This window comes from Sprattus sprattus (genome assembly GCF_963457725.1).
Source record: "Sprattus sprattus genome assembly, chromosome: 13".
Taxonomy (NCBI): Eukaryota; Metazoa; Chordata; class Actinopteri; order Clupeiformes; family Clupeidae; genus Sprattus; species Sprattus sprattus.
Genome location: NC_137911.1, coordinates 20,110,758 through 20,122,645, shown reverse-complemented (window position 1 = coordinate 20,122,645; position 11,888 = coordinate 20,110,758). Strand labels below are relative to the sequence as shown.

The 11,888-nt window shown below is 42.6% G+C and overlaps 3 protein-coding genes across 3 annotated transcripts; 2 read left to right on the top strand and 1 right to left on the bottom strand.

The window, feature by feature from the left end:
- The first annotated feature begins 115 nt into the window (after positions 1–115).
- arg2 (arginase 2) lies at positions 116–4,750 on the top strand. The gene is made up of 8 exons (XM_080850772.1): positions 116–328; positions 436–508; positions 2,302–2,476; positions 2,577–2,736; positions 2,991–3,085; positions 3,211–3,315; positions 3,486–3,622; positions 3,728–4,750. The coding sequence occupies exons 1-8, from the start codon at positions 218–220 to the stop codon at positions 3,916–3,918; spliced, it is 1,047 nt and encodes a 348-aa protein (XP_080706898.1). The 5' UTR covers positions 116–217; the 3' UTR covers positions 3,919–4,750.
- Positions 4,751–5,284: 534 nt separating this feature from the next.
- vti1b (vesicle transport through interaction with t-SNAREs 1B) lies at positions 5,285–8,280 on the bottom strand. Its single transcript, XM_080849737.1, has 6 exons — positions 8,124–8,280; positions 7,325–7,383; positions 6,858–7,052; positions 6,440–6,613; positions 6,233–6,294; positions 5,285–5,979 (listed from the first exon to the last, which is right to left on the bottom strand). Exons 1-6 carry the CDS (start codon positions 8,233–8,235, stop codon positions 5,883–5,885), a joined length of 699 nt encoding a protein of 232 aa, XP_080705863.1. The 5' UTR covers positions 8,236–8,280; the 3' UTR covers positions 5,285–5,882.
- A 741-nt stretch (positions 8,281–9,021) lies between these two features.
- rdh12 (retinol dehydrogenase 12) lies at positions 9,022–11,822 on the top strand (the record flags this gene model as incomplete). Its single annotated transcript, XM_080849702.1, has 7 exons — positions 9,022–9,095; positions 10,138–10,256; positions 10,500–10,655; positions 10,755–10,859; positions 11,071–11,280; positions 11,431–11,620; positions 11,720–11,822. 7 exons carry the CDS (start codon positions 9,022–9,024, stop codon positions 11,820–11,822), a joined length of 957 nt encoding a protein of 318 aa, XP_080705828.1.
- Positions 11,823–11,888: the final 66 nt, after the last annotated feature.

Genomic DNA, 11,888 nt, shown 5'->3' with positions numbered 1-11,888 from the left:
TGTCAGAATTGTTCTGTTCTCACAGGGGCTTCCTTGTCACGCCCTTTCCTCATGAATATTAATAACATTTGGTCCAAAAGACAAAACGCGCCCTCGTCAATTTCAGAATCAGCATCCATCTGAAAGGGACAGTATTGCTTTTGTTTGCTCGGCCAAACCATCGACTCTCGTTTCAAGACAACTTGCAGGCTTCATAAAGCTTCCCAACTCCTTCGCAATGGCTTTAAGAGGACCGCTCTCTCGTCTTCTTAGAACACAACTTCATGCTATTCAAAAGAGTCGGGCACATTCAGTCGCTATTTTGGGAGCTCCGTTTTCAAAAGGACAGGTAAAGAAATGTTACAAATCCTGCGAATGTGTAAAACCTGTAATGTTTTAAAATTTAGGCCTTTATTATTTGGTACCGGGTCATCATGTCGCACTCTCACGTTTCAGAAAAGGAGAGGAGTCGAGCACGGACCAAAAGCCATTCGGGATGCTGGTCTAGTTGAGAGACTGTCAAATCTAGGTAAGTACAGTAGGCATTTAAGATGTAAATGGAACTAAAAGTCTTAAGCCTTATAACAATTCTTCTCTGTAGGACATCCTTTCGGAAGTAAGCTATAGCTGGCTCTTACATCATAGGCTTGCAAAGTAGTAAAACGATTTGAACAAATATGGGCATTGTTCGATCTTCCGTGTTGTGGTGATTACATGATTACAACGGATTTACAGTTTAGGGGGATTATGGTGACAGAGGTGATTGTTTAAAATTGGGGGAAATTAGGCGAATGTTGCGACCACATGGACTGAGAGATGGGTTCGGCCATGCGTCATACACAACCTCCCGCCCACTGACGCACACGGTTTTGTCCCATTCAGAGCCATAGAAAAAATTGCTTGAGACATCGTCATTTTAAGTTACCACCCACAAAATGTTCCCTTGTGAAAACCAGACGATCATAAAATGGATGGGTGGGCTAATGTTATATAATTCCACACCAAACTGATTCCTCACCCTGGTGGAAAAACGTGTTCTGGCACCTCTAAAACTACTTATTATGGGTTTGTGTGTAAGAGTTAAACAACATTCAAGTAAGTTGTGTATTATCACCGGCATACATAATATTATGTTCGTTGTACAATTAAGAAGTATTGTGAATAATCATGGGAAGTTCCACACCCAGTCTGAACTTATCTACCCATGGTTGGTCCTCGGAATGTGCAAGTCATTGTAGGTATAAATAGTGCATCTCTTCCAACAGTAGTCAGCTGTGAAACAGATAAACATTGCGTCGCCCGTCTCGTATTAATAGTTGAGCAAGAACTGTAGCGCGTAATTTGATAGTGGAGCTATAAGGAGGGCACTTTTTTCCGTGGTCGGATGTGGACGACTGACATACTTTTGCCACATCGGCAGGCACTGAACATGCTTTTTGAGCTTTACAAACGACTGTATTGAGATACAAATTGAGCAGAATACCTTCCTTAAAAGTGACTCAAAACAGAACTAGGAAACAATTGCTTAGACATCTCTGCCATTGCAACAAAGCTTGAGAAAATGTCTCACCACAAGTCGAACATGTCAGTGTCCAACAAGTCGGTGATGCTCATATGATGATAAGGCTTTGTAGATGTGGTTTCAGTTTCAATATTAAAACTGAATTTTAACTCACTGTTTGAAGATCTTAATATAAATCTGATACATGGCACAAATCTCAAGCCAGAGGATCAGTGTCCTCTTGCAATGCAGTCTACTCATTTCGTTATGGTAGACAGAACATTTCCATTCTATTTTTGTCATGATGACTATGGATGGATGGTAAAAAGATGCCTCATCAGTTTTCTTAAGCACTGGCAGAGTAATACGACACCTCTCTGAATGGCTGCTAAACTAATCGTCTTCAGATGGTGCCTCCTTTGCCCTCAATAACTTGTTTACTACATGCTTGCCCACCACTCCCCTTACCTTACTTAATGTGTTGATGCATAGCAGCCTTCGCAATGCAACCAATGTTTCCATGGAATTCCTGTCTGTTTACATGGAGCACGGGCTGGTCAGACCAAAATGGAAACCTGATCATGGGAAAATGGGACGCATGGAAAATGTTTATTTTGACCACACAGCCCCCCTAAACCTTTGGGACTATATTAAGTGACACCCCCACTTCCCAACACTAGTCCTGTCAATCACAGGATTTAGCTAGGGTTTGCTACAGGTGGAAAGACTGCTGTGATGAAGTTCAGAGCGGTTTATTGATGATAACAACACAGTTATACACCAACTATTGAAACTCACTGTCATACATGTCATATCTTTAGATTACCCCGTCCATGACTTTGGAGACTTAAAGTTCCAGCATTTGGAGAAGGACGAGCCGTTCAGGCACGTGCCGTTTCCACGCACTGTGGGCCAGGCCAATAAGCTTCTGGCAAGCGCAGTGAGCCGTGCCATCGATGCAGGACACACCAGCGTTATGCTCGGAGGAGACCACAGGTAACACGAGAACTATTTCTCACCTATTGAGTGAAGGAAAGAACATCCTTCAGAAACTGAAGGTAGAAATGTGAACTTAACAGCTCCTCATTTCCCACAGCCTGGCCATTGGTTCTGTGCAAGGTCATGCCCAGCAGTGTCCCGATCTGTGTCTGATCTGGGTTGATGCCCATGCGGACATCAACACTCCAATAACCTCCCCCTCTGGAAACCTCCACGGCCAGTCGGTGGCCTTCATGCTCAAAGAACTCCAAGACAAGGTAATTGGAGCACTTATCTTTAAGCCCTTAGGTGCTTCTGTGTACCCTTGATTGTTACGTAACCTTCTGTAACAGGAAGCCTCATGTTCCAGTCAAGCATTGCCCCTAAGGGGTTATCTGATTAAGTTCTAAGAATTTGTTCTTTCTTGAAACCTGTTGTCTTAGAAATGTCTTGCAAGTGCTGTCAATGAATGATACCAGCTTACATAATATGCTGTCTATACTTACATTAACAGTTGCATTTGTCCTCACAGATGCCAGATATCCCAGGTTTTTCTTGGATGAAGCCTTTCCTCTCCGCCAGGGATTTGGTCTACATTGGCCTGAGAGACGTGGATCCTGGTGAACAGTAAGCATGGAATTGCAATCAGCTGACAAAGGCCATCTTATCTAATTGGGGCGATTTTGTCATTTGTGTTTGGGCAAAGTGTGCACATTCAGATAATGTCCTTACTTATTTATTTTTTTCCTCAGCATTATCCTGAAGAACCTGGGAATCCAGTATTTTTCCATGAGAGACATTGATAGAATGGGCATTCAGAGAGTTATGGAAGAGACTTTTGATCATCTTTTGGCAAGGTAAGAGAAAAGTAGAGCATAAAGTAAATTCATTACCTGATCAAAAAATTACAAATGAATTCACAGATACTCTGCTCTAATGCAGCCATGCTAAAAGCAGCAGGAGTAATTTAGAGCACTATTGCTTACCGTTGCCTTGTAAATTCAGGATGTTGCTTGTTCTTACACAGGAAACAAAGACCGATACACCTGAGCTTTGATATCGATGCTTTCGACCCCTCCCTGGCCCCAGCCACTGGAACCCCAGTCAATGGAGGACTCACTTACAGAGAGGGCATTTACATCACAGAGGAAATTCACAACACAGGTAAACATTAAAGATTGACTCTCAATTATTTATCAAATGGACAGAAAGCCGAGACACATCATAAAGGTGGTATATGTTGATAATGAAAGCCTCTGTCTGATGCAGGGCTACTGTCTGCCATGGACCTCGTGGAAGTGAACCCTACCCTGGGTGCAAGCAGGGAGGCGGTGGAGATTACAGCCAGTCTAGCAGTGGACGTGATCGTCTCATCACTGGGACAGACGCGTGAGGGTGCCCCCGTGACCTACCAGGACGAGTCCACGTCAAAGGAAGACACGGAGCAGCTGCGACTTTAGAGCTGCAGGCACAAGTCATGAACTGTTACATCACACAATTCTGCATTCCAAACATTCTTTAAAAGTCTGTATATTGAGACCAGATCACAAATGTGGCTGGAACAATTTTTGCTGCCCACGTAAGGTGTTGATTTCAGAAGTGGTGCATCATCTCGAATTCATACAATGACTACAACAAATGACTGCCTGGTTACAGGTACTTACATTTAAGGTCCGGTGAGCGAGTGAGTGTGTGTGTTTGTGTCAGTATGCTGAGTATCCAGGCGGTCAGGACTGCTGGTTTTAGCTCGGTTAACAGGTGATTAGTCGGATGTGGACAAAATAATACAGTTTACCTGTGGGAAGTGAAACTTCCTGGAAAATACAAAAAAAATACAAAAGCAAAAAAAAAAAAAAAAGACAGCTTTAAATTTTGCTGTCTGCCTAAAACCTTGGCTGCCTGTCCACATTGGCTGTGCCATGGACCCCTTCGCAATAATGAGAAATGTTTGCACTTTAGGACCAGGTGCGGTTTTTTTAATATAGTTATTTTATATAGTTGTACATTATAGTGTGCGAAAATTATCTTGAGTGACTTTTTGCAAAGTATGGTTTTAATTTATATAGCCTAGAGCAAATCTTTTTATTACGTTTGTTGTAATGAACCAATCCAAGTAAAGAGCTTAATTTTCCTGGGACATATCCCTATCTTGGAAATTACATGAAAAGTATGGCAAGTAACTGTCCTCCTACCAGAAATAGAGATACTATGTCTGTTTACAGATTTATGGTTGAACTGCTTTTACTTATCTTTCTGAATAATTCAGAACTCAATAAAATACTGATAAGTGAACTACAGACTGATTCATTCCTTGATAAGAATTGTTCTTGGCATTCTCTGTGAAATATAACACCTCTTATATGATGTCCCACAACTGCCGTGTGGCACGCTGTGGTTTAAACCCATTAAACCAGTCTCCTACTACGGAGATAAACAAAGATGGCACGTGGCACGCTGTGGTTCAAACCCATTAAATCAGTCTCCTACTACTGAGATAAACAAAGATGGCAAGCAGGGCACAGGTCTGTGTGTCTGCACACACCCATGAGAATGTATTTCATAGTAGCAGGTGCCCTGTACACAGAAATCTGAGGGCCAAAATACCTTACTTATATTAGAATTATCTTCTTGCCAGACCTGCATTTGTTTTCACCAATAAAAAAATACACCATGAGAAACCTCCATGTGTACCACACCTGACATTCAATGACCTATTTAATACCTAGAATAAGACTGAACAGAACAATTATTCCTCTTCAAAATCATTGCGGAATTATTTTACAAACCTAGAACAATACATTATATTTTAAGTTACATTAACATTTATTAGTGCATGGTGATTAATGTCAGTCTCTGTTAGTATAAACATTTGCCCCATATATCATCTCCCACACCCACACAAAAACACGGGAGCCAGGAGAGGGATCCTCCTCTTTAAAAATGCAGAGCCGGTAGCAGTGCCTCAGGAAGTGAACCCACATTCATGGCTTAGAGGTCTCCTCTGGGCCTCTCTCGACCCAAGTCCACAGGCTCCTCAGGCATCCCTGTCTTCATCATTCTGTGCTCCCCATGGCTCAGTTCTCCAGGGTGGCCAGGAGTGCAGCAGACAGCCAGCAAAGAAAAAGGGCCCCAGTCTATAATCACTGAGAGATTTTGTCCATGTGGCCCAGAATCAGTCTTTTGATTGAATGTAATTACACACCATCCAAGCACAGAGTCTTTCCCTCCCACTGCTGCTGCGGGTTTACAACAGCAGCTCCCTGAAGGAGAGCAAGAGCTTATAGGGAGTAACATAGAGTCTCTTTAGTGTCCTGGAATCAGTGTACACTCAAGATAAAGAGGGACAGAAGGAAGGAGGGGAGATGACAGTGATAGTGTGGTGCCTCTTGTCTCTTGGCTGTACTCTTCTTGAGTACCAAGTGACCTATTTTTTATGGAAGAACTTCAGGTACACCACAGCCCCCAGAATGGCCAGCTCCATTACAATGACGACTGACAGAAGTAGTTTGTTGGTCACAAGCCTGAGAAAAACAAGACAGAGACAAGTGTTTTTCTATGGAAGTCCATGCGACCTACATTGGCTAAAAGAAAGGGGTGTGGTAGTCCCCTCCGCTGTTATGAAATATTATATACACATAATCTACTTCAACCTCTGGAAGCGAAAACACATTCATCAGGAAGGACTGATAACGCTTATCAACACTCCTAACACATCAACACCACCTGCTTAGACTGGCAGACTGGAATTTGGAGGATTGCCAAAAATGTGCTCACCGTCTGGACATTGAGCGGAGGATTTTTCGACTTCTGCTCAAGTTCTCTCCAGTATGAACCATCTGTAAAAACGAAAACGGAACACAATGAGCTATTGTGGTTATGACTCTTCCGATCCTAATTTCAGTCACATTTCCTTATTACAGTCATTCCCATTGTCACATAACATTGTCAGTCTCCTTCTTTCCCTTTCTCTCTTCGTCTCACCCGGTCACGTGTGCGGTCCAATTGCTCCCTCTGCTCGCCCAGCTCCTCAATGATTTCATTACCAATCTGGTCCGTTTCTGCAGCAAGTCGCTGGCTGCGCTCAATGCTGGCTGTGGCGTTGTTAAGAGATGATGTGCCCTGGATGAGCATGGCCCTCTGTGATTGCAGGTGAGTCTACAGAGAACAGAGAGAGGGTAACATTAAATTTGTATAACAAATTGTAACACATCATACACAATCCTTGCATATTAATTGGTTGTTAACAACCAACCACTATACATACTACTACATAGGCAGTATCTGACAAGATCAACATGTCCCAGCAACTTATTAAAAACAATGCAGCCAAAAGTCTGGCCAAACCACATTCTCCTCTGGTAAATGAATCGTAAGATGGCATACAGATTTAATTACTTACACTATGGTCATTCTGAGTGGCATAGATGCCCTGCCTGCTCTCTCCAGGGCGGACTGCCAGGCCAGAACCCTGATCTGAGCTTCGGACATCCCGCTGCAGCTTGCCCAGGTCCCTCCTATACATCCGGACCTTGGTGCTCATTGGGTTTCGGAAGGAGGATGGGGCTCCAATGAGTTCCCGGTCCATACTTTGCAGCTGGTAATTTTAAAGCATCAGGAATATTAATTAACATCATTCAATGCTGAGGCTGCACAGAAACATGGTGAGCCAGAGTGGGACAGGTCTGTCTTGACAGAAGCGGAGCGCCCCCTGCTGTCTAAAGCTGGATGCTTGACTTAAGGCTGGCTTGAAGTGAAGGGGTAATCAGGGACGGTACAATAACTCCACATACTGGCTGCATACCAAATGCCGTAATGTGAATCTGTAAGAGCTGTTGCAGATAATTATTAAAGGATTAATGTACTCACAACTTCTTCTGCTTCCCCAATCCTCTCATCGAAGACTCGCACCAACCGCTTTCTCTCTTCTACAAAAAGAAGTACGTTATGAGTCCTTTACACACCAGCTTGTTGGGTTAGCAGCACAATTTAACTCAGATTTGAGGCTTGTACCACAGATGGTTTGGGATCTGATGGGTCAATATTATTTTATAATTGTATTAGAATAATGAGTAGTTCCCTATCCAATCGTTGTGCTTTCAATGGGCAATAAGATATTGCAAGAAGGCACATTTTCCATTAGAAAACCTCAACTAAATCTTGACTTCTTGAACAGGTAACCTCCCTACACGGAGTTTACTTCTTCCTCCTTCAGAACATACTTAACCACTCCAAATTACACGAAAGACTGGAAGAGTAAACTAGTAAACTACAGAGTAAACTTTAAACAAGACATTCTTAAACCGGTTTACAACAAAATATGATTACACGTTCTAGATATAATCATGCTTTCCTTGCACATATTAGCCAAGCTAACCAACAATACTAAGTACTAATGGGGGATAACAAGTAGTCATGTTAAGCAGTTGCTACCCCTATCACAACAGTTTGCCATCAATGCGCCAATGAACAACGATATGCTGGGATTCAATTTAGCTTGTAACTAGTATTTGTGTGGGCCAGTGATAACAAAAAAGATCGCTTCCAAAATGTGCCTTGAGCAAATCGCAATACTTGCCTTGTACAACCAAATATCGCAAAATGATCTTACCAAGCTTCTTTCTATGAAACTAGCTAATGTCATTAGGATAACGTTACTTGTATTTACCTCCGTGACATCGCAAGATCCGCTGAGGTATCAGCTGGAGTTCTTCATACAGAGATGTGAAAATCTCATGTAACTTTTCAAACTCCTCTGATGACATCATGCCAGTGTCCATGGAAAACAACAACAAGTAGATTTAGCATAAAACAAGCAGAAACACAAACACCCTACTAACATAAAATCATCGGGGCGTTCTCTTCCGCGTGAACCTCGTGATTTTAGGTGACTTACTCGTTGCCTGCCGTGCCCTTAACATTTCATATTTCAATAAAAACCATACTTGGAATTTATAGTCATGCTTTTCAACCTCAGTCAAAATTCTCAATTTACCGTACTTATTATGACTGTACAGAACACAACGGATAGACCTACCTGAATAACAATCATGATGCTCAATTCAGGCATGGTATCAGTGACCTCTCAAGAGGTGCATTGTGGTCAATGGTGTAGCTCACTATCCAGAATCTTGACAGGCTTGTCTCAACTGATTTTGGCTCTACTACAACATTATTACTAGCTGAAGTATCCTTGATATCCCCTTACAACATCAAGGTGTTTTGATACTTATTCAGACAATTAAATGTTTTGACATGGTTTATTCTTGACTGCCTGTTTGTGAGCTGGAACTAATAGCTTAATATTGTCAATGGAATGGGTCCTTCTTGTAATTACGCACAAACGGTCAAACATTAACAAGAAATCCTATAGGAAAACCAATGTGTAGTTCTGCCAAAGCCTACAGACTACTCGGGGAACTACAATCCCAGGATCCCATTCTGGACATCGCATCTCTGAAGCGAGAGAAGGTGCAGCAGTATCTACACATTTCGGATCAGCAGAAGCTCATTCAACAATCTAGCTGCGGTGCAGCTCTAGAACAGCCGTCAAGATATTTGTCATCATGGTGCTCGTATTCATTTGCATAAGCTTTGGGGTAATTGGACTGCTTATGATGTTGCTGTTTCCGCATATTAGGTAAGCAGTGAGTGAAATGGATTGGCGTGTTGGTGACTTAATGTTTTATTTCTTGATCTAAGTGCAGAGCTGCAGTAATGATAGTCGTTTGCATTGTAATGTAGGCGACATTATACAGACTGCCGTCCGCTGTATTGAGATGTGTAGAGCGAGGCCAGGAAATTATGTTTGCTAATATTCTTTAGCCTATTTTGATGAGAATGTAGTCAGACATCTAGCCTATACACTCACTAGATTGGAGGTAGGCTAGCCACAGCTAGTAGAATAACGGTGAAATCAATACTGATATTGATGATCTTATGTATAATAGCGCATTTAAATGCACACAGGAGATTTGACCGGGATAGTAACCGCCTCTGCCCTGCATAGTGCGCTTCAGGAGATCCACCAATGCGATCTGATCATGGGCGGAGTTACAATGTTACCATAATGTAACCACTCATCATTGGTTACATAGGTTTCAGGTTATCTCTATCCGTGAACCGCGCGACTTGACGCTACAGAAAGTTCTGACAAGTTGAAAAGTTGTGATTTCAATTTCAGTGGTAACACATTTTGCTCACATGATCTTAAAATCTTATGTTTTATAATCTTCTCACAGCGTCAACATTTGGAATCAGTTGAATTATTTTCATGCTGTCGGCTGATACATTGCGGTTAAATACTTAATGCCCTCATTTTCATTCAAGTATTAACCTGTCACATGCTGAAAATAATCATTTGACCTAATTTAAAAATATGTGTTACCATTCAGCCATAGGCCACTATAGTTAAAAAAATAAATAAATAAAAAGCTGTAAATTAAATTATTTGCTGTGGTTAGCATTGACGAAATTTCAATTTTAATTAAAAAATGTTCCTCCTAGACCTTGCAAGGCTGATGCTGATCTAGAGTCAACCTTTTGGTACTTTTGGTACTATGACTCTCAGTCTACTAAACTCTCAGCCCCTTGTCTCTTAGCGTTTGTAAAAATATGCAGTGGGTTGAATTCGTCTCAGAGCTGGGGGTGAATTTACACTTTAAATGGCTATTCTGGTACAGGAAATATTCGGCTGGCGGAGTGTGTCGTTCCAAGGCCCGCCTCGATGGAAAGACTGTACTAATCACTGGTGCAAATACAGGAATTGGGAAGGAGACAGCAGTAGATCTTGCAAGCCGTGGTAAGTCCTTACAGCCCTCAGGTTTTTACAGTTTTGCTGACTCAATTAATTGTGTTTGAAATTATAAGTTTACTGCAATAAGAACTAAACATACATTGAAGGGTTTGTCCCTCAGCTCAACATTAGTGTTTTGAACTTCAGAATAGTAGTTCTTTGGTTCTAATCAGGAACCATATCATCATCATCACATGCTCAAGTTATACTGGGCTGCTTTACTTTATCTGTCACTTGTTATGCTGGCAGGAGCCCGGGTGATCCTGGCGTGCCGGGATGTGGAGAAAGGCGAGATAGCAGCAACAGAGATCCGCACTAGAGTTGGTGGTGCCAAGGTTGAGGTTCGGGAGCTTGACCTGGCAGACACAAGTTCCATACGAGCATTTGCTCAGAAGTTCCTCAGAGGTAGTGCCAGGCTCTCACAACTACCACTGTGAACCATAAACCAGTTATATTCAGGACAGAAAAGTTAACTGTATTGTCTCTTTGTTTTCCATTGTTCAGAGGTCAACCATTTGCACATCCTGATTAACAATGCTGGAGTGATGATGTGCCCTTACATGAAAACTGCAGATGGCTTTGAGATGCAGCTTGGAGTCAACCACCTTGGTGAGTCAGTACACAGAAAGGGACTATATTTGTAAACTACAGTGGAGAGCTGCTCAGCACTGGTCTTGGTCCCAGCAACTGGAGCAGAGCTCTTTAGATGCGTGTTGAGTTATGACTACTTATTCAGATGCAAACTGAAACTTAACATTAATACTATTTTCCTCCACCATAACTTAAAGCTCATCCCAATCCTTTCACTGCTCTGTTTTAGGCCATTTTCTACTGACATACCTCCTGATTGGTCTTCTGAAGAGGAGTGCACCATCACGTATTGTGGTTGTCTCATCACTGGCTCACTATTTTGGCTGGATTCGCCTTCACGACCTAATGAGCCAGGGCAGCTACAACAGTGGACTGGCATACTGTCAAAGCAAGCTGGCAAACATACTGTTCACCCGAGAGCTGGGACCCAGGCTACAAGGTACTGGTGGGTCTGAAGTAACTGGACATACACCGTAAAAATTCAATGAAACAAACACCAAAGTTCATCAGGTGTTGATCATATCATTAGGAACAAGGATTTAGTGTTTGCTACCTGATGATCTGTCAATTTTTAAATGACTGATTGCAGGTTCCAAAGTGACCGTGAACTCGGTGCACCCAGGATCAGTGCGCTCAGAGTTGGTCCGCCATTCGACGGTAATGTCCCTGCTGTTCACATTCTTTGGCATGTTCCTGAAGACTCCGCAAGAAGGAGCGCAGACTTCCATCTACTGCGCTGTGGCTGAGGAGCTGGATTCCATCTCCGGCAAGCACTTCAGGTACACCCAATAACACCTCATCATTCAGCTTGTGTTTATTACTGGACATTAACTTTGCCACAGCAGGCTTTACTTACTGTGCCCTCTACTCTTCCACAGTGACTGTACCCCAGCCTTTGTAGCCCCTCAGGGTAGGAGTGAAGACACAAAGCGAAAACTGTGGGATATCAGCTGTGATCTGCTGGGAATCGAGTGGGACTGATCGGTCTTTCTACCCTCCTCCCCCTTCCCCCGACTTTCCATTTTGAATTTCCTCCCCTCAAATGTG

What these genes read in the sequence shown, in the direction of transcription:
- vti1b (XM_080849737.1), bottom strand. Translation starts at nt 8,235, where the DNA reads ATGGACACTGGCATGATGTCATCAGAGGAGTTTGAAAAGTTACATGAG. An exon ending in TTGGGGAAGCAGAAGAAGTT is followed by an intron (nt 7,053 to 7,324) that starts GTGAGTACATTA and finishes TAAAATTACCAG; the next exon opens with CTGCAAAGTATGGACCGGGA. An exon ending in TGGACCGCACACGTGACCGG is followed by an intron (nt 6,295 to 6,439) that starts GTGAGACGAAGA and finishes TCGTTTTTACAG; the next exon opens with ATGGTTCATACTGGAGAGAA.
- arg2 (XM_080850772.1), top strand. Translation starts at nt 218, where the DNA reads ATGGCTTTAAGAGGACCGCTCTCTCGTCTTCTTAGAACACAACTTCAT. An exon ending in TGAGAGACTGTCAAATCTAG is followed by an intron (nt 509 to 2,301) that starts GTAAGTACAGTA and finishes TCATATCTTTAG; the next exon opens with ATTACCCCGTCCATGACTTT. An exon ending in ATGCTCGGAGGAGACCACAG is followed by an intron (nt 2,477 to 2,576) that starts GTAACACGAGAA and finishes CATTTCCCACAG; the next exon opens with CCTGGCCATTGGTTCTGTGC.